Here is a 25,915-nt window from a genome sequence, read left to right on the forward strand (position 1 = left end):
AAAGCCCTCTCAAACATTTTGTTGTTTCACGAAATGCCTTACTGAAAAAAGTAGGAAGTCTGTCCATCACCTTAAAGGGATACTCCAACCCAAAATGAAAATCACTTAACCCCCATGTCATTACAAACCTGTAAAAGCTTCATTCGTCTTTGGAACACAATTTAAGATATTTTGGATGAACCTGGAGGCTTGTGACTGTCCCATTGACTGTCAAGGTCCAGAAAAGTGTGAAAAGCATTGTCAGAATAGCTTATCTGCCATCAGTGGTTCAACCGTAATGTTATGAAGCGACGACAATACTTTTTGTACGCGAAGAAAACCCAATTAATGCATCACGGTAGCGCCATTTTGGAGAATATGAACTGAACACAGGCAGCTTATGCTCTTATATTTTCCAAAATGGCACTATGGTGATACGGAGAGACCCTGGAGACAAATTGTTGAATAAAGTCATTATTTTTGTGTTCTTCATGTACAAACAGTATTCTCGGCGCTTCATAACGTTACGGTTGAACCACTGATGGCAGATAGGCTGCCTATTCTGATGATGCTTTTCATACTTTTCTGGACCTTGACAGTGTTATTTACTTGGCAGTCAACGGGACAGTCACAAGTCTCCAGGTTTTCATCCAAAATATCTTAAATTGTGTTCCAAAATAGACGAACAAAGCTTTTACAGGTTTGGAACGACATGGGGGTAAGTGATTAATGACAACATTTTCATTTTGGGGTGAATTAATACCTTTTAAGTTGTAAGTTGAAAGTTATCTGAACTATGGTACAACCAGACAGTGACGGGTGTAACCGGTAACCAGAGACTATTTTGAATTTGAGAAAACAGATTTGTGTTGTCCTACTTGCTATGATCAACAAAAATAAAATATATGTTTTGCACATTTTTGTCATAGTCATCGATTTTAAAATGGTAATTGTATTTTTAATAATACTTTGTGTGACCGCTCACTGCAATACATGCATAAGTGTTGAAAGAAGTGTTTTATCTCCTTGTATTTCCCGGTGGCTTCCAGGCTGGTTTTCCAGCATGCCAGCCACCTGCACCTTCTTTATATCTACTCAGTTTGTTACTGGTATCTTTATCAAGGCCTTCAACCATCTCTGCATTTTTTGCAACTGTTTGTTGAGATGTTTCTGTAGCTGTTGGAGTGACACGTTGAGCACCTCCTCTGCTGTAGGTGTTGAGGAGGTCTAGAGCCAGTGGAATCACACTCACAATCCCGCCATAGAAATTTCTTGCTTCATCACAGCTTAGCCGGTTGATTTCATTGTGTGGGTAGCTGTGAAGTACCATGTGATTTCAATCAATGTGCAAAATAAACTATAGCATCCTTATGCTGGATAAATTCAATATAAATTTAAATAACTAGTGTGATTTGTCCCGTCACTTAACTGTGCTCTTAGCTCACTGATGTTACTGTTGAGGCTCAGGATCTCCCTGCAAGTGTTCAGGCCCTCACTAGAAGTGTTTTTGCTTGACAGTGAGGTCTCCAGATGTTTTAAAATACCTTCAAGATCAGAAATAATTTCCAAAAAGAGTGAGAAGATGCGTCTGTCTGTGGAATTGCTGCAGTGGTGATTCATGTACCTTTGGACCTATAGAGGAAAATCATTATTTACTAGTAAGGTTAAACTTAAGCTCAGTGTTACGGTCCGTGTGATTACATTAGTTTGTATTTAGTGCAACAAATAAGCAATAATATTATGTGGAATTTATAGGTTTGAAAATTTGGGGTCAGTAAGGTGTTACATTACACAGCTACCTTATTAATAATAGGAAATGTTTTTTGAGTACCAATTTAGCATGTTTAAAATATTTCTGAGGACACTGAAGAATGTAGTATTGGCTGCTTTAAACAATGCCCAAAATAATTACTTGTAATAATATTTCATTACTGTTTTTCTGTATTTGTATGAAATAAAAGCAGCCTTGTTTGAGCATAAGACCTTTTTCAAGACATTAAAAAAATAGTGTGGTTATTGTGTAATTTTACATTTACATTGAGGCATTTAGCAGACGCTGTAAGAAATTATAAGAATCTTTGATCATAACACCGTAAAGTGTGATCACTTTGGAAAGTGTGTGTAAATCCTCACCTGTGTCACGGTGGAGACAGGCTCAGTTTTGTCCCTGGCGTTCTCCCTCGAGCGCTCAAGAGCCGTTATAAATATAAACTGCTGTTGTTTGAAAAGTTTATACTTCTGCTCAACGGAAAGTATCTGCTCTCTGACGTCAGTCATCTCAGTGTTAGTAACCTGTTTAAAATGGATACCGCGGTATTTAAGTGCAGAATTAGAACTTAGTGCAGAATTTCATTCTAAAGAAGATGAGCGATTTTAACATATTGTATAAAGAAATAGTATTCATCGCATGTAACTTAATATTTATGTAACTTACCTGTTTTAGTACGTATTATAACGGTTTATCAAAGTCGCTACTGTTTCTGTGTAATTTAATTTGCGTTGCTCAGTAACAAGAGTATGATGCTTGTGATCTCTCGTGATGGTGATTGGCTGACCAAGTTACCATTGGCAACAAACAGTAACAACAACAAACGCATGCGCACAATTAATTAGCAACAGCTAACGTTTCAAGCCAAGGTAACAGTAAATATATTTATTAATTTGTAACTCCTTTTTAATCAAGTGACTGACTACGTGGTTCCCGTTACACTCATCAAATTTGATGTACGTTTCTTTCCGCTTGTCAATCCAAAAATTATTTTGTTCACTGGTATTTTGTCCTAAAACACGTCTCATCCTTGCCCCAGAAACCTCCTTATTCAGTTTAACGTTACATAAATTCAAGAGTCTTTTCCCGCTTTTTACACGTTCAGACTCATAAAAGATTATTTTATGTGTTTTTTAGTTTGAAGTTCTGTCTTTGTGAACTAACTCACGTTTTTACAGTTATTTACAGATGTCAAAGTCTTTGGTATGCTCTCTGTGTCGTGTAACGTTAGTGTTCTTCAGTGATGGATGCGACGAGTCGGCCCCTCAGAATCCCACCTGAAATAACCATTTATGCAGAGAAACATGACATATTTCACCTGGTCCAGGTATAGACATTTAACTAGAAAATTTTTAACAAGTTTATGAAGGCAATTTTAATCAAATAAATGAAACATTTGCAGACACTGGGGAAAATTTTGATGGTGGATAAACCAGAGGACCCCTTTCAATAACTGATTAACTTCTTGAAAAAGGACAGTGTTGGTAATGTTTTTTTCTGTATTTGTACTATTGGTAAATCCTTACTATTCTTGTTTAATTATTATTTAAATCAGATAGTATTAAGGTTATACTGTACATTCTTATCTTATGGTAATATATTCTTTACCACAAGATGGCGCAGTATTACATGATATAAAAAAGCGTAAAGTTAAAGAAGCTGTAAATTTCCATCTCATTTAACATTGTTCAGAAAAATAGGCAGTTTAACATCATTATAGAAATGTTTTTTGATCTCAGCTAGAAATACATTACTAGATTTAACTGACTATAAAGTTGCCTTATGTCAGTAATGAATTGTGGACAGTTCATTAATTTCAATAAATATATTTTTTCCAGTGCCAAGAATCAAATCGTTAGGTCCTCCAGCATCCGGGAAGAGAACCACAGTAAGTGCATCATTTCAGTAGTAGTTCAATTAATTTGAACTTTGCTACAATCGAACTGTTCTAGTGTATTTTTAACTCGTTTATGTCTTTTAAAGTGTCATCCAGAATTGCTAGTGCTGTTCTCCCTGTAAATAACATTACATTTGTTTATTTTGTACAAACTTCAGTTTTGAAATTTATTTATAAATACACCTGTCATAACAATCAGACTTACATTTCATTCTGATGTTCACCATAGTCAGGCCTCAGAGATCCCAATACTGCTTCAGTCATCTGTACAGCGTTATGTGTTCAGAGTATTTTCATGTCTGTCATTTTTATATGGTGCTGCAGATTGTCCTCTTGTTGTGTGAGCACACACAGGCTATTCACGTAACTTTTAGTGATGTCTTAAAGGATGACCGTGACAGGGCTGCACAGCAATACCAAGGGAAAAAACAGGTGGAGTCTATCTTTCGCAGTCTTTGTCCTTTCTCTTGAAAACACACATACTTCTATAATGTTTATCATAGACATTTATGAATAGAATTGTCATTTTATGAGGTCTAGAAGAGGGGATCTGTTTGTAAGCGTGTGTGTACAACATGTTTACTGCTTAATGGCAAACTATCTTCAAGGAAAAGTAGTCTGGAATGGCTTGATCCATTTTAGATGTATAAGTAGGAAAGGTAATGTTGTCAGCATTTGCTACACTGGATGCCAGTAATTGCTGTCTCCGTGGTATTGTAAAGACATAGAACTGATTTTGTCTGAAGTCTGATCATGCTAATGCAATGCAGGCTAGTTAGTCGATAAATCAGCAGAGTTGAATAGAATTAGAAGAAAAGAGAGAGATGTGCTTAGGAAAAGGGCCTCCCAATGGTTTAATTATTCTAATTATCCTCTCACTTAAACTCGCCGTGGCCTTGAGTTTAAAATAGAACGATCCAAAAGATTCCAATTATTATCATTTTCACAAAATTCACAAAGGACAGTGAGATGAAAGCAGCAGAGGATGTCATAAATAATTAGATATTCAACGGCATATTTGAATTTGTTTAATAATAATTGTATTGTTTTGGTGGACACCGACAGTCATTTACTATAGAACAGATATATCTCAGGTAGGTTTAGAAGCTCGTGCTTGAAGCACACGAATGACGGGTCAGTTGGTTTATATTTCTGTTTTATGTTTCTGTTGGATGTTGGTTTAACATTATATTAATATATAGGATCTGATTTAGAAAAATAATAATAATTTAAAAAAAAAAGTTGAATAATTGAATTTTAATAAAACATTTACTCACTTCTTTTGTTGGTCTGATAGAAGATCCCTAAAGACCACTGGAGACAGTTGATTCAGCGATGCCTGTCAAAACTAGACTGTGTTCAAAGTGTAAGGACTTTTTTTTTTTTTTTCTACCCTTATTTCTTTTGTTAATAATTTAAAAAAAATTACACTGAGCGTTTGACTCAAATTGTCTAAAATGTGGGGGGGGGAAGAAAGTGTGAGAAACAGATTTTCATCATCAACTTGCACATAACCTCCGCGTTTTGAACTGTGTATATTTTTACAACCGTGATGCCCAAATAATTTGTTGTAATTTTTCTTTATTTACACTCAACCTTCTCTGATAAATAATTAGACATGTGTTTCTCCGCCTCCCTTGAGGACTGCTGGGATGGGTCTCGGGGAATGCAAGACTGCTGGTGAGAGTTCTCTGAGGAAACCTTTCATCACCAGAGGGCCCCTCACCGGCTGTCAGTTACATGTGATCTCAGCACTAATGCCACTTAAGAGCCTCACCGCTGAGGTGTCCGTTCACGTACACTCTCAGATCTCGCACCCTTTTGATTCCTCCTTTCATCTCTCCATCAAATCACACAATCAATCACGGTCTCCCTGATCGTGTCTTTCTCTGAAGTGTCAGTTTCTTCTGTGCGGCCGCACGGAGGAATATGTAAATCGTCCGACTCCAAACAGCATCTCCTTTTATTCCTCTCTAAACTCCGCAAATGGCTTTACTCAGCCCAGAATCCCATCGTGAAAGTTTTTCCGCTTGGCATCCTTTAACTTTCACCTTTTAATCTCAGTAGTTTGTGATTAGCGACTGCTTTGAATCTAGTAATGGATGTTTATCCCTTCAGGCAAACTGTCTGATAGTATTTATCAGGTTATTTAATTATTTTTCTTTCCGACTGATCTGCATATGAGCGGAGGATTGAGGTAGAGTTTTTCCTCTGTAGATTTAGACACCTGACAAAGAATCTCTGGCTCACCATGAGGAGCCTTCATCTCATGGTCTCACACACTTAAATGGGCCAAAGAATGGAATGATTGACATGTCACATCACCACTGGAGCCTAGACAGCTAAGCTTAATTGCTCTGCCACGGATGCCTACGTGTGTGTGTGCTTGTCTACCTGTTTTTCCAAATTAAGCAACAATGAATGTTAATCATGCCTAATCTAGGTCATCTAGTTCATCTCTGCCTGTCACTGCTTCTCAAGCTGTCTTAATTCTTTCTCCCTCGCTCTCTCGTTCTCTCATGAGGCTGCTGTTTGTAAAACTTTAGACTTGTGGAAAATGAAGAGAGGGAGCATAGGTAATGAATAGTGATTTAAAGTAAAATGTCAATTTAATGAGTGCCTTTCAGTCGTGGAAAACAAGATGGACCCTAAAGTAAATTAGAAAAAAAGGAAGGAAAGAAAGAAAGAAAGATCATGGGGCGCATGTCACAGTCATCTGGATCCCTAATGAGGCCTCCAAATAAAGTTATGCCGTTTGAATTTGCATAGCGTCTGGAATTCTATTTTGAGGGAGAAACGAGGAAAGTTTGCGAATGAAATCATATTGAAACTTTTTAAGAACACACAATGCAGATAATACTTTACGGACATGTTTTACCTGTTTTACATGTTTTAAAAAAATATAATACTCTGATTTAGTTAATAAGCAACAATAAAAGAATTAATGCAATTTAAGGCTGCATTTATTTAATCAAAACATATTTAAACATAATATTGTGAAATAAATAGACTATTTTCTATTTTGATACATTTTAATATGCAATTTATTCCTGTAATGGCAAAAGCTGAATTCTCTGAAGCCATAACTGATGTGTCTCATTGTTTCTCCAGCCTTTTTCAAATGCCATATCAAATTAAATTTTTTTTTTTAAAAAATCATGAGACCTGGGTTCTGTTGCATTCTTTGGCATTTAATTTAATTTTTTATATTAAAAAACTAGCACAAAACATAAATTAACCATGTAATCAGTGGTTAACAGCTAAGTGAACAACTAATTGAGATCTAATTGTAAAAGTCAAGTGGGGTGTTTTGCAGCCACTCATGCTGCCATATTGTCAGTCTATTGTGTGGAGGAGCTGCGTGTCGGGGTCTGTGAGTGACATGTCAGGGCGCCGCTTCTGCTCCCCTGCCTTGCCTGCTGTTGGGCTGGCTGGTGACATCTGCTCCATGCATGTCCCTTCTGTGATAGCTGGCCTCACTGCAGATGTTGCAGTCCTGGGGTCTCTGTCTGAGCCCACTGCTACTGCACCACGGCCTCTTTTGATGTGGGGATGAAACGGAATGAAACAAGTCGCAGTGGGGCTCTGTGTTCAGATGTATGTGTGTGCGCAGGAGTTAATGTGTGCAGAGAGAGTGTACAGAAGTTTTACTGAAGCAAGTTTGGACTCTACCTGTCGGTCTCCTTGTCAAACTTCTGAAAGTCTACAGTTGCTTATTTGTATTTAATCCTCAGCTGATGTCTGTGTGTTCTGTAATAAATATTATTTCAGCATGTTCTTCTAGAAATGCTGACGTTTAAGGTTCTGCATAAAATAAAAGATGCCAGTGTAAAGAACCTGTGTGTACTGACAGTTGTAAATCAAGAGCCCTCTTGATTTACATCCACCCTGTATTTCCCTATATCCTTCCTATATTCATGGCAGTTATATTGTGTAGGCTAGAGGCCTTTCAAGCAATCTGTGAGTCAGGCCCTGCTCATGGGCTTCCCAGCCACAGAGGCAATCAAATGCTTAATGGGAAAGTAAGTGGGAGGAAACTTGCGCGCTGAGATCAGGTGAAGCAAAGTATAGGTTTGCCGTTAAAGATCAAAGCCTGAAAAAACAAAGGCTGATATCAAACAGACACTCGAAACTCGGCAGCAAAAACCCACAGCTCCTCTGATAATACTTAGATCTATAAATGTTTGTTGCATATATTTATTTATTTTAAGATTATTCGCTGCAGTAATAAGTTGGCCCCTAACAAGCACTTTTGGGAGATGGTTCTTTGACTGTTCTTTATTTTACCGCACCATTGCACAGCAAGCCTTGGGATTTAGGAGACTATTAGAGAGGAGGATTTTTTTATGGATTTGTAGCTAATGAATGATATGCATGCGGTTTCCTTTCTTCTTATGTTATTTTTATTGCTAAGTGAGAAGTGTGGAAAGAGCTGGAGAATTAGGCACATTTTCAAGGTTTTTATGGATTTAACCCTCCATTTGCCTCCCTGCATGAGACCCCATATGGGCCAGTTTTACTCCTTATTCATACAACAATTTATACATTCATTATTTAGACTGGTTCAGGGCAGCAATTTATATGAATTATTCATATAATATTATTCATTCAAAGCCTATTACTGTTTTTTAAAGTATTTTTCCAGGCAGAATATTGTTTTGCTTATATGAAAACAATTTTAAACAACAATTTAAGCACAGTAGTTGACCGTGGGGAAAAGCAAGTGCATTTATAGAAATGTAAACAGAAAAATTGTGTGTGTGTGTGTGTGTTTAAGACAAAATGCAAGGTTTCAGCTGTGTTAATAGCAGAGTTGGACTCTGTCACCAGAGAGTTGGGTTATTGTTTAAAGCAGATTGTTTGTTCCTACTCAAGAGAAGGATGTGTGTAACATGCATTGTATGTCCAGGGCTGGGTTTTGAAAGCCATTCCCAAGACACTAGAAGAGGCACTATGTCTACAGGAAGCAGGCATCACCCCAGATCATGTTGGTTAGTGGCATGTTGTCCAAACACTTTCTTGTTCCCAACTGAAAAACAAGAGATTTGAATCAGAACTCGATAATGAGATCGGCCAAATATCCTTCTCTGAGTCGCTATCACTCCCCAGAGGATATGTCAAACTCTAGTGCTGTCTTTTAACTCTTTTCTCACAGTGATGCTGGAAGCTCCTGATGTCATCCTGATTGAAAGGAGCTTGGGCAAGAGGATAGACCCTGTCACAAGAGGTAATGTCTGTATGATCATTACACTTTTCTTAGTTCATAGAGTGGGACTGAGAGACAGGCAGTCAACACGCACCCTTGTTAGAATGCATTTCATTATCTGTGGACCTTGACAGTGCTCAACCTGTTTGCCGAATCCCAAACGGGCCCTGTGTGTCCTCAGGGTTTCGGAAAGCCTAGCTGTAATGAACAAAAGCCAGAGCTCCCTGCAGATTTGTGATGGTGTGAATGCACCATTTCCACGTAATTGCCATTTTCCCTTTTGTTTGTTTATGATCTCGGTTTATGAATCTTTTTTAGGAGATTCACTGTCAAAATAAATTTTGTGATGAAGTTTTTTTGTATTTAACCCACAATACTTCCTCCTCAGCACATATACCCTGGTGTACTGTAAAACATGACCTTACCCACGTTTCCTTTCTATGTTTCAGATGTATATAATGTCACCTTCATGCGGGCTGAAAGTGAAGAAGTTGAACAGTGTTTAGCAACACCCAGTACACTGACGCCAGCTAATCTTATAGCCAAAAAGCTGCAGAAGTTTCAGACAGAAGCTCATGTTCTGAAGCGCACAAACCACAGCTGCCTAAAGATCATCAATGCTGACCAGCCCATGTAGATGTCTTCTCACAGGGTAAACGTCACCAGCTTCACCCGGCCTGGTACAAGAACCATCCATCTCCATTACTTCTCCTAAAAATGAAAAATCGATCATCATTTACTCATGCACCCTCATGCTGTTGCAAAAATAAATGACTTTTTTTCATGGAACACAAAAGAAGATATTTTTGATACAGTAACTATATTGTATTGGCAAAAAAAAAAGAAGAAAAAAAAGTGGCTTTTCTCAAAATATCTTCTTTTATTTTCTAAATAAGGTCTTAGAGGTTTGGAATTATATATAGGTGAGTAAATGGTGACCAGATTTTCATTTTTGGTAGCATTCAGGCTGTCACTTTAAATTGGTGTTTAAATTAGGGTTAAATCACTGATTTGAGGTAAGAAATTCATATAAGGTGGAATTTTCCATTGGTTGCTAATTCAATCAAGTCATTTGAATTCAAAACATAGACTGTATCTCTAAAAATGTCTCCAGATTAGGCTTAGATAGGTCACTGGGTTCCATTTAGAGCTTTTTAAACATTTCTACTAATATCACCTACTGTGATGAACCGAGATCTACTGCCCCTATTGATCGGAGGTCAGTATCGCATCGGCTGCATTCAGAGGCAGTGATTGACCTGCTTGTCAGGCACTCTGCCAGTCGAGGAGGTTGCCTCAGGCAGCTCTGCAGGCACAGACTATCCCATGAGAACCTGGGCAGGGATGAGCGGTCCTCGCCAATTACATTAAAACCATCTGAATACAACCTGTCTAAATATTATATTGCTCAACTTGACAAAATAATTTTGTCACTTCCCTTCCTTTAGTTGTGAGGTAGAGCTAGGTGGTGAATATTTAAACCATTCTTTGCAGACATCACTTCGACTGTAGCATTAAGCAGGTTAGCAGCATTTTGTGGAATTCATACCACAGTTTTTAATAATAAAGATGAATATTTATCATGCGAATGAGTATGCGTGGAATTGATAGCCAGTCATTCTATGTTAAGAGCGGTATTTTTAGAGATATTTGTCATAAATCCATGTCTGTCTATTACTTTCACAATTTTTTGCCAGCTCGAGCAAGCTACATAAACATGAGCTGGGAGAAATTCAAATACAATTTTGGACTGGTTTCTTTCTTTCTCTCTCATAGATTTTAGGCTTATCTAGGGGGAAATAAATGCTCATTTAGTCTCATGGCACATTAGTATTAAATCCAAAATGCTCCATTGAGTACCTTTTAAGAAAGCAGCCCTCCAGCCTAATGGCTTTGCGCTGTGGGCTTGATTTGTAAATTGTAGATTTAGGACAGTGTGCCATTATGCCTTAATCTCGACTTAACTGCACCTGATTTTCTTTATACGTCTAAATGGAGGACATTAAATAAATATTTGAGATAAACTCTGCCATAAAACATTCATAAACCCATACTGAGGAGCAAACAGCAATAAGGCTGTCATCTTAAATCTTGATTAGTGCTAATTCAGCATGCGGTTTGATTGTAACGTCGCTAGTTTCCCCCTGACTTAGCCTTTTAGCGCATTAACATGTTTTGCATATTAAGCATTTATCATGTTGTTGTATAACAATTAGCAGCATAAAGGGCTGGATGAGAGAGACTCATTAGTAATGATCAGGCTGTTGTTAATCATTGCATATTAGAATGGCGGCTCAGCGCAGGTTCCAGACAAACAGCATTGTTGTGAGTGAAACCCAACTGCAAACAGATGGCTTCGACGTGGATGTCACACTATAAGCAAATGCCCCCGTGGACATGAAAGGAAGACTCTAATGATTAATTAATCAAGTGGCTTTATATTCAGTTTAGTGGCAATCTCTGTTTATGATCTGAGCGAATGGGCTGTCACCAGCCTCACAAATGTGCTCTATTATCTTACTCCATTAAACATTCAGTAGAATCTATCTGTGCCTGCATTGTGTTGTTTTGTATTAAAGTATGATACGGTACTGAACAGTCACCACAGGTTTGGAGAAAATTATATTTAATCTGTGTTTGGTTGAACAAACATGTTTTGTAATCATGTGTACAGTTCAAAAGTTTGGGGTCATTTCAAGTAGATGCCGTTCTTTTGAACATTCTCTTCATCGAAGATTCCTGAAAAAAAAAAAATCACTAAAATGTTAAGCATTACAACTGTGTTCAACATTTAAAATAATAAGAAATGTTTCCTGAGCACAAAATCAGCACACAGAAGACTGCAGAAAATGTACATTTTAAAATATATTATAGTAGTAGAGCTATTTGAAACTGTAACAATATTTCACAATATTACGGTTTTTACTATATTAATAGAGCTGACTACATAAATAGAGCAGTGATGAACATTAGTGTATCTTTAATGTACTTGTAGTGGCACTGATAATAATAGATATTTAGTGTATATTCTCATTTATTTGCTTGACATGTTTTTGTGTATGTAGCGTTCATTTGATAGTTTTGTATTTATATTGCAGTGCTGAACTATGTCTGTACTCCACGTCATTCTGCCTCACCCTACACTCCCAGAATCCTACTGTTTGGACCCCCAGGTTCAGGAAAGAGTCTTAAGGCAAAACTGATTGCTCACAAATATGGCATTGTCAACAGTAAGCTCCTCCTCAACTTCTGCTGACACTTTTCCATCTGTACTCTTTCTTATCTGCAGGATTCAACATTGGTAAAAGGGTAGTTTAGCTAAATTGTACAATTCTGTCATTACTTACTCACCCTCACGTAGTTTCAAACAACTCTGCTTGTTACTTTTTTCTGTGGAACACAAAAGTAGACATTTTTAAAGAATCATTACGTACTGTAGATATTGCTACACAGTGACTGTTTATTGTGATCAGGTGCTGTCAAGCTTCGAAACAACACAAAAACACAAAAAGTCATGCAAAGAAACAGCATAAGTGTTTAGAGCAACACGAGAAAGGGTAAATAATTACCAGTGAGTAAACCATTGTACAGCATCCATAGTTTTATGTTGTTTGTTTTAAACTTTCTTTTTATCTCGGTCTCTGTAGTTTGTTGTGGTGAGCTTCTGAAGGCTGTGTCAGTTGATGAGAGCCATATGGGGGAGCTCATTAAACCCTACCTGGAGTCAGAACAGCAAGGTATGCCTCCTCACCTCCTCTATACCTACTGCCAAATGGGTCAATCATACAGAACAAGTGAAACCCCAGTCTGTAAGCTGCACAGTTCTGTTTCTTGCTTTTGACCAGATAATTGGACCCCTTACAGCCAGAACAGTCTGGTTGGTGAACATGTCGTGCTATATTCACATACTATATGACATTGGTTTATGGTAACTGCATTCTAAATGATTATCATATAATTTGCAGTATATAGTTCTGCAGACTGTTTTGTTACTTTTAATCTAAATCACAGTGCTTGCTGGCCTCTTAAGTTTTTACTATAGACAGCCAGTACTTTTATATTTTGAACACACCTTAATGGTCTAGATGTCTTGACTATCTGTGATCTTTCATCCATCCTCATCATTGTTATACCCTTCCTATCTCACACCCTCTGTGTCTGCCCAACACCTTTCTGTTTTAAATCCCTCAGAGACCATAAGTAAATATATATCTATAGTCCCGCCCCTCAGAGAAAGCATTGAGCCACTGGGACTGTCAATCACTGCCCGAGCCACTCGCCTTGAGCAAGTTTTCATTAATTTAATAAAGATTCTCATGGGATACAGCTCCCAGAATATAAGCATGTATGTTTTAACTTTTCGCCTTTTTGACACTTTCATTGATAAAATAGTAAAAGGAAGACAAAAAATCAAACATGCATTGCTTAAAAGAGCTACGTCATCTCATTGTTTTACGGTTCATATTCTTAGCTGTAAATCAGTAGTTCAACCAAAAATTAACATCTGTCATTTACTCACTCTATGTTCATTTCCAAACCTGAACTTCTTTCTTCCATGTAACACAGAATTAGATACTTAGAATGTCAGTGGGGTCAAAACAACATTAGACTTTATTGTATGAAAAAAAAAACATAGCAAAAAGAGTAAGCATATACAGTATATAGACTCATGTAAGTTTGGAATGACATAAAAGTGATTAAATGATAACTGAATTAACATTTTCCAGTGAACTATTCAGAGGTACTGTGGTACCTATTCAGAGGTACCTCTGGACTGGCAGACCGGGGTGGTGGTCCCTCTTTTCAAGAAGGGGGACCGGAGAGTGTGTTCCAACTATAGGGGGATCACACTTCTCAGCCTCCCTGGAAAAGTCTATGCCAGGGTACTGGAGAGGAGAATTCGGCCGATAGTGGAACCTCGGATCCAGGAGGAACAGTGTGGTTTTCGTCCCGGTCGTGGAACACTGGACCAGCTCTATACCCTTTCCAGGGTGCTGGAGGGTTCATGGGAGTTTGCCCAACCAGTCCACATGTGTTTTGTGGACTTGGAGAAGGCATTCGACCGTGTTCCTCGCGACATCCTGTGGAGGGTGCTCCGGGAGTATGGGGTCGGCGGCTCCCTACTTAGGGCTGTTCGGTCCCTGTACGACCGGAGCAAGAGCTTGGTTCGCATTGCCGGCAGTAAGTCAGACCTGTTCCCGGTGCATGTTGGACTCCGGCAGGGCTGCCCTTTGTCACCGGTTCTGTTCATAATTTTTATGGACAGAATTTCTAGGCGCAGCCAAGGGCCGGAGAGTGTCCGGTTTGGGGACCATACGATTTCGTCGCTGCTTTTTGCGGATGATGTTGTCGTGTTGGCATCCTCAGACCAGGACCTTCAGTGTGCATTGGGACGGTTTGCAGCCGAGTGTGAATCGGCTGGGATGAGAATCAGCACCTCCAAGTCCGAGGCCATGGTTCTCAGTCGGAAAAGGGTGGATTGCCCACTTCAGGTTGGTGGAGAGTTCCTGCCTCAAGTGGAGGAGTTCAGGTATCTTGGAGTCTTGTTCATGAGTGAGGGAAGGATGGAACGTGAGATTGACAGACGGATCGGTGCAGCTTCTGCAGTAATGCGGTCGCTGTACCGGTCTGTCGTGGTGAAGAAGGAGCTGAGCTGTAAGGCAAAGCTCTCGATTTACCGGTCAATCTACGTTCCTACTCTCACCTATGGTCATGAGCTGTGGGTCATGACCGAAAGGACAAGATCCCGGATACAGGCGGCCGAAATGAGCTTTCTCCGTCGGGTGGCTGGGCGCTCCCTTAGAGATAGGGTGAGAAGCTCGGTCACTCGGGAGGAGCTCAGAGTAGAGCCGTTGCTCCTCCACATCGAGAGGAGCCAGCTGAGGTGGCTCGGGCATCTATTTCGGATGCCTCCTGGACGCCTTCCCAGGGAGGTGTTCCAGGCACGTCTCACCGGGAGGAGGCCCCGGGGAAGACCTAGGACACGCTGGAGGGACTATGTCTCCCGGCTGGCCTGGGAACGCCTCGGGGTCCCCCCGGAAGAGCTGGAGGAAGTGGCTAGGGAGAGGGAAGTCTGGGCGTCTCTGCTTAGACTGTTGCCCCCGCGACCCGGCCCCGGATAAGCGGAAGATGATGGATGGATGGATGGATGGACAGTGAACTATTCATTTAAATAGGCTTGAGTATTGAACCTGAACTCCTACTTGACAGCCAGATAATATAATATAATATAATATAATATAATATAATATAATATATACATTCATTTACATAGCCTTTTATATAATACAGATTGATTCAAAGCAGATTTATACAGAAAGAATTTCATATTTGTACAGGGAAAAATTATATTATATTATATTATATTATATTATATTATATTATATTATATATTATATTATATATTATATTATATTATATTATATATTATATATTATATATTATATATTATATATTATATTATATTATATTATATTATATTATATTATATTATATTATATTATATTATATTATGCCTGGCTGACAAGTAGGTTAATATTTCATTTTTTTTTTTAAAGTTTTTGGATAACATTATTACAACAGTACATTCCAAAAAAATTACATCATTAAATGTTTATACATATTTCTGAAATATTCAGATTTGTACATGAACTCTCTGTTATGTACAATCCAATGTTTGTGATTTATTAATGAAAGTTATTAAGTGCTACCAATTCATATTGGTTTTACTATTTGAAATACTGTAGGAAAAAAATCTATTACGGCTCATGAAGAATTCTTGAGAGTGGACTCAACTTAGGTTAATTTATTATCTCTGATGAGTACACATGAACACCCAGTATGATTGTCGGATCTGTTAAGTATCTTTTCAATGCTAGCAGTATCTGTCACGTGCAACGTATGTTCATAAATTCATGTTGCATGTTTGTTGAAGTAGCAATGTGTGCATAAGAAATGCTATGTAAATGTTTTGTTAGCTCGTTTTCCATTGCCTTGTTGAACAGGGCTGTGGTATCCTGGGAGAGGGGGGGTTTGTGCCTTCTCTCTCTCCTCCTTTTCCAGTGACAGTGAAGATTTGAGGCAGAGAGCTTGCCTAAATAATTTACAAGTTGATTAATGGCCTCACAGGGGTATAATTAGGCGATGGAGCGATGGTGGCTAGTGTAACCAGTACAGTGCTTCTGGGATTTGAGAATCCGGATTATTAAGCAAACCAAAAAAATAGTCCTAGCAGAAGTGAAGAAGGAGAGGAAAGAAAGAAAGAAAAGGAAGCCTCTCCAGGCTGCCTGATGTTTGAAGCAGGGCTGCAGAGATAGGCAAGAGGCTGTGTGCGTTTGATGTGGAAATTGGACAGTTTGAAACCGTCGACTTTAATTTTTCACCAGCTGCGGGGACCCCCCTGGGTGCCAGCTTGCATTCCTTAAAGAATGCTGTTCTATTTTCTCTTCACCCTCTTTATTTGTTTGTCCTCCGCCGCTCTTGTTAATTTTCCCGTAGTATTATGAGTGCCACCCTCCTCTACTGCACTTTCCTTCGGTTTTAAGAGGTGCCATCATCCCCTTAAACAATTCGCTTATGTTGCCTGTCAGCCAGCCTTTGACTGCTTTTGTAGTCTGAGAGGGACCAGTGAAATATCTTCAAAAGACAAAATGTACATACATGAATTTAAATGACACAGTGTCTGCTAATTATTTATCACCTCACATCTGAATAAACCACCTTGATTTAATAGATACAAACAAAAGGCACGTCCTTGACAATACCGCTTGATGTTGAGATCGCTGATACTTAGCATAGAGATGATGGTTCCGTTTTCCTCAGACCATCTCCTTAATTTAATTCTCTTAATATGGGGCACTCCAGCTTTCTAAATGCCCTGTACCTCAGTTTAAGAGAAACATTAATTTAGGTTTCTGTCCGCTTGTGCCCATGTGTTTTTGGATCAGCGTCAATCAATTGTTTATTTGGTACTTTAAAGCCTTAAAACTGCATCCTATATCTGCATCTTTCATACTTCAAAAAGTTATCATACTGTTACTTTTTTTCTTTCCATAAATTCTTCTTTCAGTACCTGGAAGAAGTAAACAAATGAAAGGCTTTTTCTCACGTCCGTTAGATCTATAACACTTGTGATCTGACATCCTACAGGGAGGAACATATACAGTATTTCAAACAAATGCTAAGCAGGTGTGTTTGTGTGTGCATCTCATGGGGTAAATCCCCTCTGAACACCCATGTTTACTGTATATAGGACGAGTGTCATTCAAAGGACACAGCAAGTTGATTCTCAGGAGTCTAAACCTGTTGCTTCAATTTTTTTGAGGTTTTTAATTTGCCTTAATTTGATTTCTTCTACTCTCTTTGTATTGTTGTACTTCTCTCATTTAATTAGGAAGAGGTGAATAAATAGGTGATAACCATATTTTTGGTTTAATCAACACAAGTGCCATCCAGTATAGTCCTGCGGATCCTTGTAGAGAGACTGAGCAGGATGGACTGTACCACACGAGACTGGGTGCTCCATGGCTTTCCTCAAGATGTGGAGCAGGCAGCAGAACTTCAAGAGTCTAATTTCATACCAAATCAGTATATCATATATCAGTCACTATAAACTGATTTAAATAGCTGTAAATGTTGAAATTTAGCATGTATTACTCAATAACTATGGAAGGCTATATGAAAGTGAAAGTAAAATGTGTAAAAATAAAGTGAAAAAACAGTAGTCCCGTAGAAGCAGTAAAAAAAAAAAAAAAAAAAAAAAAAATAGGCTAACGATTGCGTCATAACCAGCGACTCTCTGTCCCACAGTAGAGAAATTACTGTATGGACAGGAGGAGAAGCTCGCAGGCAATCTTTTACTCTCTATGAGGCAATCGGGGGGACGCGGAGGCATAAAGTCAAGGGAGATAATTAATCAGAATACTTACCAAAATTTGCTCCTGTTCACGCTCCCCTTCTCTGCAAGATTCGCTGGGGGATTCAGATTTCTCTTGGCACAGCGATTAGAAGACTTACAGGTTGCTCACGTGACATCTACGTCATCAAGCTCAGTTTGAGTCTGCGCAGTACGCCTGCCCCCAGGAAGTGCGTGCTTCTAATTGACTTCACTTATCTCCATTGAATCCAATGGGGCCGCTGTGTCTATTTCTTTTACTGTCTGTGGTCATTACGCTTTTTCTACGTCACTGCGCATGCGCAGTAGATGTGTTTACATGTCCTCTCACTCAGATTACAAAAGGGATAAACCATCCCTTACAATCCAATCGAAATTTTTGTCGGATCGAGCCGATTCAATCCGATTGACTTGTTTACATGTGACATTTTTATTCTGATTGTGCTTAGTCCTATTACGATTAGATTAGAAGGGTGCATGTAAACACAGCTAATGTTTCTCAGTTTGTTTCTCCCTCTGAAACTAGAAAAAAACCATCTGCACTGCCACCACCATAATCTGATTGACTATTAGCATTTTTGGCACAATGGGATAGATTACCCAGTTCTGTGATTTGTGTGATAATTCACTAACCCTCATGTTGTTCCAAAATAAGTTATTTAAAAAATATATAATTAATGTGACACATTAAATACAATTCATTTTAATACATTTTAAAATGTAATTTATTCCTATTACTATATGTCAGAGCTGAATTTGCAGCAACCATTTATCCTTTATTATCCTAAAGAGTCTTCAGTTCAAAACTGTTGAATATTATTATTATTATTATTATTATTATTATTATTATTATTTTGTTTTTTTACGTAATATTTTTGTGGAACCCATGATATAGTGTTTGAGGATAATTTGATGAAAAGAAAGTTTAAAAGAACAAAATTTTATAGAATTTATCAATAACAATAAAACAATAACAATAAAAATGACAATAACACTCTAATGCATTCTTGCTGAATAAATAAATATTAATTTCTTTAAAAATAAAATGTTACAGTGGGCAAGGAATTATGCAATTATGCAAGCATGGTGTATTCACATGTACAGAAGTGCACTATATATGAGAGCTGTGGGTTCACCACACTTTCAGAACCGATGGTTTACATTCAGTTCTGTCCTGTATCGATTTCAAACTATAGATTATCTATCCACTGTGTTCCCATTAATTTACAGGATCTAGCACCTTCACAGTGACAAACATAGATGTACTGTCAACATAGAGTAGCTGTTTAAAAAACAAAAACAAAACTGTAAAGGAGATAATAAACTGCACTATGTGAATCATTCAGATTATTATTTGTGATTTTCGTGTCTCCTCTATTATCCTAAATAGTGAGTGTAACCACGCAGCTCAGATTGCCCTCTCTGATTTCTCTTAACTCAGCTTGACTGGAGGATCTGATGGCACTTAGATTATATAACCTGTCCTCTGTGTGTGTGTGTGTGTGTGTGTGTGTGTGTGTGTGTGTGTGTGTGTCCCCTCATCAGAGAGCTCACTTTTTTTTGGTCATCAGTGAAAATAACCATTTCCCAATTCTGTCTCCTTTGACACAAAAACATGAGCAGGAGCACAAATCTGTGCAATAACATTGGGAAAAATGACCATGATCACCAAAGGGCCTGTTTCATATTCTGTTGCTACTCATTATGATTTTTCATCATATTCCCCATTTTATGTGCTCTCTGGATTAAAGATTGGATCCCAGAGATCAGCAAGCAGCTACGGTGTCCGCTTCCCTCGCCACTCCTGTGTAGCAAGACCTTATTTCCTCCATTAACAGCCCATGTTGTTTGGGCTAATGGCAGGAGACCTCATTTACATAGCATTAGCGTAATTGATTCGAAGGCCCGCGGTTAGCCTGGCCCTGAAACAATGGGGAGATAATGTTTCCGATGGGCCGATGATGGCCCGATGGCAGCACTGTACCTGACAGCTTTATTAGTTAACAGCTCTCTGGTTACCAGGCTTTAGTGAGGATGAATAAGTCAGCTCCTCCTGGAGCCGTGCCAGGGCTTGGGCATTTAATAGGTGTCACTGACAGAAGGGAGAGGGGACCGAGTGCAGCAGTGTTGGCATACTGGGTAGATTGGAGGGATCCCTTTACCCATTTCCTGAAAGGGCTTCATTAACAGAGAGGCATTGCCTGCATTAAGTGCCAAGATGATGATGTTCATGTGGCACCGGAATCTTTAGCTTCTATTGACAAACTTTGTGCAGTTACTTAAATGGTAAAGTGGATTAAAACCCAGTGGTTTTTCTAATTTGTTGCAAAAATAATAATAATAATAAAAAATGATAACAATCTTAACTTTTTTTAATTCTTGTTTTTTTGTATACACATATTTATTGTAGACTTATAGACAAGATACACAAAAGCTGTCACTGGGGCGGCATTTTATCTAAAGTTACAAATTTGTACCATTTAGGTACTAATATGTACCCTTAAGATAGCATTTTGGACCTTAAATTGCAACTTTTGAAAAGGTATGGCAGCTTTTGTACCTTTTTCTGAACTTTGGCTTTGAGTTGGTCAAGTATACTTACAATAATGACCTATTTGCCTTGCTGAATATTTTGTAGTGGATGGTGATTCAAGTAGTGGCTGTCTGTTACAGTTTGCGCTCCGTCTTTGGTCATGTAAAGGAAGTTACCTGATCCATGAAGGAAGAAAAAAGGAAGAAAAGGAAAAAGGATGTTCACTAATGAAGTTCCCTCATCAGATAAATGAGGATACCTTTGCTCTGGTTTCTGATGGTGCAATCATCTGATCCTCTTTCAAAAGCTGATCAGTCACTGTTGGCTCTGGATGTGTGACACTTTCAATTAAGAAGGACGTCTAAAAGATTATCCTGTGCTGTACACAATATGAACCCCAAAGCAGCGTGTACGGCCCCACATCGACGACAACATTATTTGAAGCCCCTATGATTTTCCAGTCATTTGTGATTTATTTGAAAAGCATTTTTACCTCCCAATTTTTTATGATAAAATATTTTAGATCTTTGCATACCTATAAAAATTTATATTCATTATTAAAGTTATAAGATATGACTTTTCCAGGTCTCAAAATTACACTTAAAAAAAAAAAGTAAAAAAAAAATTAAAAAGTTGTTGAGTGGGGAATTAAAACAAGATTATTAGTGTTTTATATTTGAGGTTTTAGCTTATTTTAATGTTATATATTTGATTTACATATATTAATTAAAATTCTCAAAACTTTTAGGTGAATGTGCTGGCTGTTCTTTTTCATATAATAATTGTAAAATTACAAAAAGGTACAAGTACTATGAAAGTATTATATAAGTTCTTACAGCTTGCTCACTGTATTACAAAACCTCTAAAGCTGTGCAATAGATTTGTGAAACAGAAGGAACAAAAAGTTGTGATAGTTAGTAAATCTTAACATCGGCCCTGGTTCATGAACAGGTTTCAGTGATTCTTTCATGAGTCATACTGATCCAGTTCTCGAGTTCTCTCTATTGTTTGACTTCAAAAAGACTTCAAATATTCAGTATATCACATATGTCATAAGTCATATAGAACGCTTTTATGCTGCTTTCTTTGTAATTGTATAGTTTGACAGCTCTCATTAATTTTCATTATATGGAAAACAATGGCTATGATATTCTTCAAAAATGAATCTCTTGCTTTCCACCAAATAAAGTAAGTCACAGAGGTTTGGAGCACAAGGGTGATGACATAATTTAAATTTTCAAGTCAAATGTCACTTTTAAATGACTATGAAGTGAAAGGTTTCACAAAATAAATGAGCTTCTCTAAAGACCCATGTCTAAATCCCTCTTGCACGATTAATCTGTACGGCAGGTCACTGTTACTACTTCAGTTTCGCTGATCTCACTCCAGCCCCTCCTACCAGTCTTTAACTACTCTCCAGTTTGGCTAGTCATCAGCCTCTTACAGCCTTGACACGCTTGCAAACAATCAGAGTCTTTGGGAGCTTTGAAATATGCATGGCTACCTGTGACAGGTAGATAAAGAAGAGCAATTAGCCATGTAATCTAAGAGTCTGGCCCAATTACCTGCTCTCGTCTCTTCCTTGGTCGGTCTCTCGCTCACTCGCTCTCTCTCTCTCTTTCCACTGCGCTCTTGCTCTCTATTACTTAAATGTATTTCATGTGTCTGCTCCCCATCAAATCAGGCAACACTTCCTCTGATTGGCTTATCAATTATACAGCAGGGGCAGCATTACAATTTAATCAGTGGTAAACATTGCCGTGGCCACCTGTAAAGAATCTTTCCCTCATTAATTTCTTAATTTGGAGAGATAGAAAGGGAAGCAGAGGGGCTGACGGGAGTGGCAACACTCAGAGAGATCAGATGGCTCGAGACCTTCTTCAGTCACTTCAGCTCAGCGAGGAAACTGAAGAACAAAAGGGTCAAAGGTTACCATCTACTTAATGTATATCGTATACCAGTGGAAGAATAAAAATGCACACGTACACACACACACACACACATATATATATACTGATGGCAGGATATGCTTTCGCGGTTCGTGTTCATTTGTAGCAGCTAAGGACTGTCAGACTCTTGTTATCTGCCTTGTTTTAGTCAGTCATTTGTTAGAGGATCTCCAGCTGCCATGTAAGAAACATCTAATGTAAATCAATTCATCTTGTACAGCTCCCCCCACATAAAAAGTGGGAGAATGAGAAGAAAGACAAACACAAGCCCCCACCCTCCCATCCTCCAGCCTCAGACACAACGCACCCTCCTTTTTGCTCCTCCACATTTATAAATATTTCATGAGGAAGCATAAATATTAATTCTAATAGCTTTGCAGAGTAGTTATTATTTCTTTTTTAAGACAAATATTCATTAAAAATTGAGAGAAGCCTTTTTCTGAAATAATTAAACCTACGCACACAGACACACACACACACATTATCATGGCTCTTAAACACATCAAATATCTTGCATTTTCAGACCAGACTAATAGTCAGTTAAAGCACCATGTCTCCTTTGTCCATTTGAGAGGGCCCAGTGGTTCACAGTGGTACTGAGAGCCAGGAACACAAAGACATTTAAATATTTTATCAAAAGCACCAACTTAGATCTCTCCTATTTTCCTTACTATTCTCACCCCTTTTTGTGGAAAAGGCCTTGTGATGTAAAATTCCTATTGGTCGTTATCTATAGTTGAACTGGCCCAGAATTACACTTCACAAAAATCTCAGTCTGTGTAAAATGTTTAGATGGCTAAAAATTAAATAAAGTGGTAGAGGCTGTAAGGTTCCCATCCTCTGGAGGCCTGGATAAAATCATTTGGGACAAGAAGGGCATGTATCACCCCCTCCCCACCCTCCACACACCTGACGACACCATTAGACCCACTTTGTGTCTGGACAATGTCAAAGCATAATGACCCCTGCGTAGAAACCCCAACATTCCTCTGTTGAAGTCCTCTCATAGCCCAGGAGAGTGTCTCTGTTTTCCATTATTTTCTTCATCATTTATTTAGCTTCAATGCCAGCGCATTATGATTATTCTTCTCTGAATGTTATATGAAGTCTTCATATAATGGAATAATGGATTGATATGGTTTTTACTTGACATGTGATTTTTGCAGACACATCACACTCTCTTTTTCTCTTTTTAATGGATTTTTTTAATAACAGTTCCCAAGCCTAATTTTTTTCCCCATTGTTTCTGAATGACACTTTTAATAGCCTATGTCTTTGGCTTTTAATACCTTTTTTATTTTTCTCCGGTCAATTTGAGAGGATCACAGGTATCATAAAAGACTTGCACATGATCTCTGCCTCTCTCCTCTCTAGGGTCCTATTCCTGGAGATAACTGATGACATTGCTATCGAGAGGGTAACACTTAGGGGTGTGGATCCAGTGACTGGAGAATGGTGAGAAAGAATATGCTTAGCACTTTGTAAATTTGTGTTAAGAATTCATTCCTTTAGGTTCCACTAAACACATATCTGCATTTTGAAAATTGCGTTTAAACTCTGTAGGTAACACAGCATATATAAACCTGCTTCTGGTTCGGAAGTGCAGTCCTGGCTTTGATTTAACCCTCGGCATTCAGAGGCACAGCTGCTAAAGAGGCTTAAGGAGTACTGGAACCATGCAGTGGACCTGCAGGCCTTCTACCCACAGGCAGTGTACATCAACACTGACCAGGACCCACACACTGTGTTTGAATCACTGGAGTGTAGGCTAGTGAGCCAACTACCTAAAATCCTGTCATACCGAGAAACATTTGGGTGCTAAAGACTGTTATTGGGATACTCCACCCAAAAACATTTTCTCTCATCATTTCCTCACTCTCATGCCATCCCAGGTGTAGGACTTTCTTTGTTCTGGTGAAAAAAAAAGTTAGAAAAATTGAAAAATAATCCATCTCTCTGAGTCCATGTAATGCAAGTGAATGGCACCCTCAAAGCTAATGCTTCAAAATCCACAGAAAATCCAATACAACCACTGTGAATAAATCAGTGTCTTCTGAAATTAAATGAAAAGTGTGTGTAAGAATAGTAGTATTTTCAACGTTTTATACTATAAACCATTGCCACTCTAGACAGCTGTTAAATGCAGGTTCATGAGCTTACACTTGGTGTAAACTTCAGCACGTTGTTAAGCGAGACTTACACCCATCGTAAAATTTGTGCAAGAGGTGATGCAAAACAGTTGGGAGCCATGGTTTATAGTTTAATGTATATATAAAAGTTTAAATAACATTTTCTCATACATACATACACTTATTGTTTTGCTTTAGAAGACAATGATTCATCTGTTGGTGTTGTATGTGTTCATTCCATGTGTTTTGCATCAACTTTGATGGTCCCATCCACTTACATTATATGAATACACAAAGATGGATTGTTTTTCTAGAAATCATTTGTGTTCCACAAAAGAAAGAAAGGCATAAACTTTTGAGATGGCATGGAAACTGTTTTTTTTTTTCTTCTTTTTTGGAATACATTTTAGTTTTAATGTTCATTTCATCTTGTACACTTTGTAAGTCTGTTAGGCTACTTAATACATTGCTTCTAAATTTGACTTGGTTATCTTTTCTCAGTCATATTTTTTTTATCTTATATTTAAATTAAAGCTGCCATGTCTCCAAATTCTTCATGGGAAAAATATATTACCCAACCAGTGTAGTTATTCTTGCCATCTGACCGTGTGTGAACTCACAGGAGTGCATGGCACCTGCTAATTCAACGTATGTTTAATTAACATAGCGAGAAAAAGCAGACTGGTCAGACCCTTTGTGGTGGGCAGTATTAGTCCCGCTTCAGTGGTCCTCTGCTAAGGAAACCAGTCGATGCTGCTTTGATTATTAAATTCGCTCTTCTTCTCTCTTCCTTTCTTTGAGGTCACTGGATGACTCCCACTGGGGGGAAAGGAGTTAAGTACACTGGTTAGAGGAATATGTTAACAGGCTGATTTTTAAATTCCCCTCAGATAGTGTGCTATGACAGACAGGCACTGACTTAATTACAGCAGATGAGGTCCAGAATATGCATCTGAATATGTAAACATGAGGGCCAGTGTATATCCAAAGGGAGAAGGCAACAAAAATGAAAAGCGTCTGAATGAGGAAGTACTCCCTGAGCTCCCCCGGTTCTCTTTAGCACCCTAATCTGTTTATACTCTGAACAAATACTGATTTTCAACAAAGGTTTTATTTAAAATCTGTACTAAGTAGAAAAAAAATGTGATGCAATTTTTATAATGCTATAAAGCTTTATATTTAAGCTTTATAAAATGTGATAGAAAAGGTGCTTAAAGGGATAGTTTACCCAAAGATGAAAAACTTGTCATCATTTACTAACATGTCATTCAAAACTTGTATGACTTTGTCTCTTCTCTGCAATACATAATGTTGGTAACCAAATAGTTTTGGTTCACATTGACTTCCATTATATGGACAAAAATACAATGGTAGTAAATGGGACCCAGCATTCTTTAAAATATCTATTTGTGTTCTACCGAAAGGCTGTCATACAGATTTTAAATTATATGAATAAATCTTTATACCTACCTAACATCTTTATACCATAAAATGTATACAAGTATACAATATAACAAAATTTGTCTTTTGCAGATGACATGGAGTTTTTATTCCACTGAAA

The 25,915-nt window shown here is 38.1% G+C and overlaps 1 protein-coding gene and 1 pseudogene across 1 annotated transcript; one reads left to right on the top strand and one right to left on the bottom strand.

Moving 5' to 3' along the window:
- Positions 1 to 928: 928 nt before the first annotated feature.
- spaca9 (sperm acrosome associated 9) lies at positions 929 to 2,509 on the bottom strand. Its single transcript, XM_026211577.1, has 4 exons — positions 2,414 to 2,509; positions 2,113 to 2,271; positions 1,409 to 1,611; positions 929 to 1,295 (listed from the first exon to the last, which is right to left on the bottom strand). Exons 2-4 carry the CDS (start codon positions 2,254 to 2,256, stop codon positions 998 to 1,000), a joined length of 645 nt encoding a protein of 214 aa, XP_026067362.1. The 5' UTR covers positions 2,257 to 2,271; positions 2,414 to 2,509; the 3' UTR covers positions 929 to 997.
- A 171-nt stretch (positions 2,510 to 2,680) lies between these two features.
- Positions 2,681 to 25,728, top strand: LOC113049956 (adenylate kinase 8-like; annotated as a pseudogene).
- Positions 25,729 to 25,915: the final 187 nt, after the last annotated feature.

Source organism: Carassius auratus, chromosome 30 (assembly GCF_003368295.1).
Source record: "Carassius auratus strain Wakin chromosome 30, ASM336829v1, whole genome shotgun sequence".
NCBI lineage: Eukaryota > Metazoa > Chordata > Actinopteri > Cypriniformes > Cyprinidae > Carassius > Carassius auratus.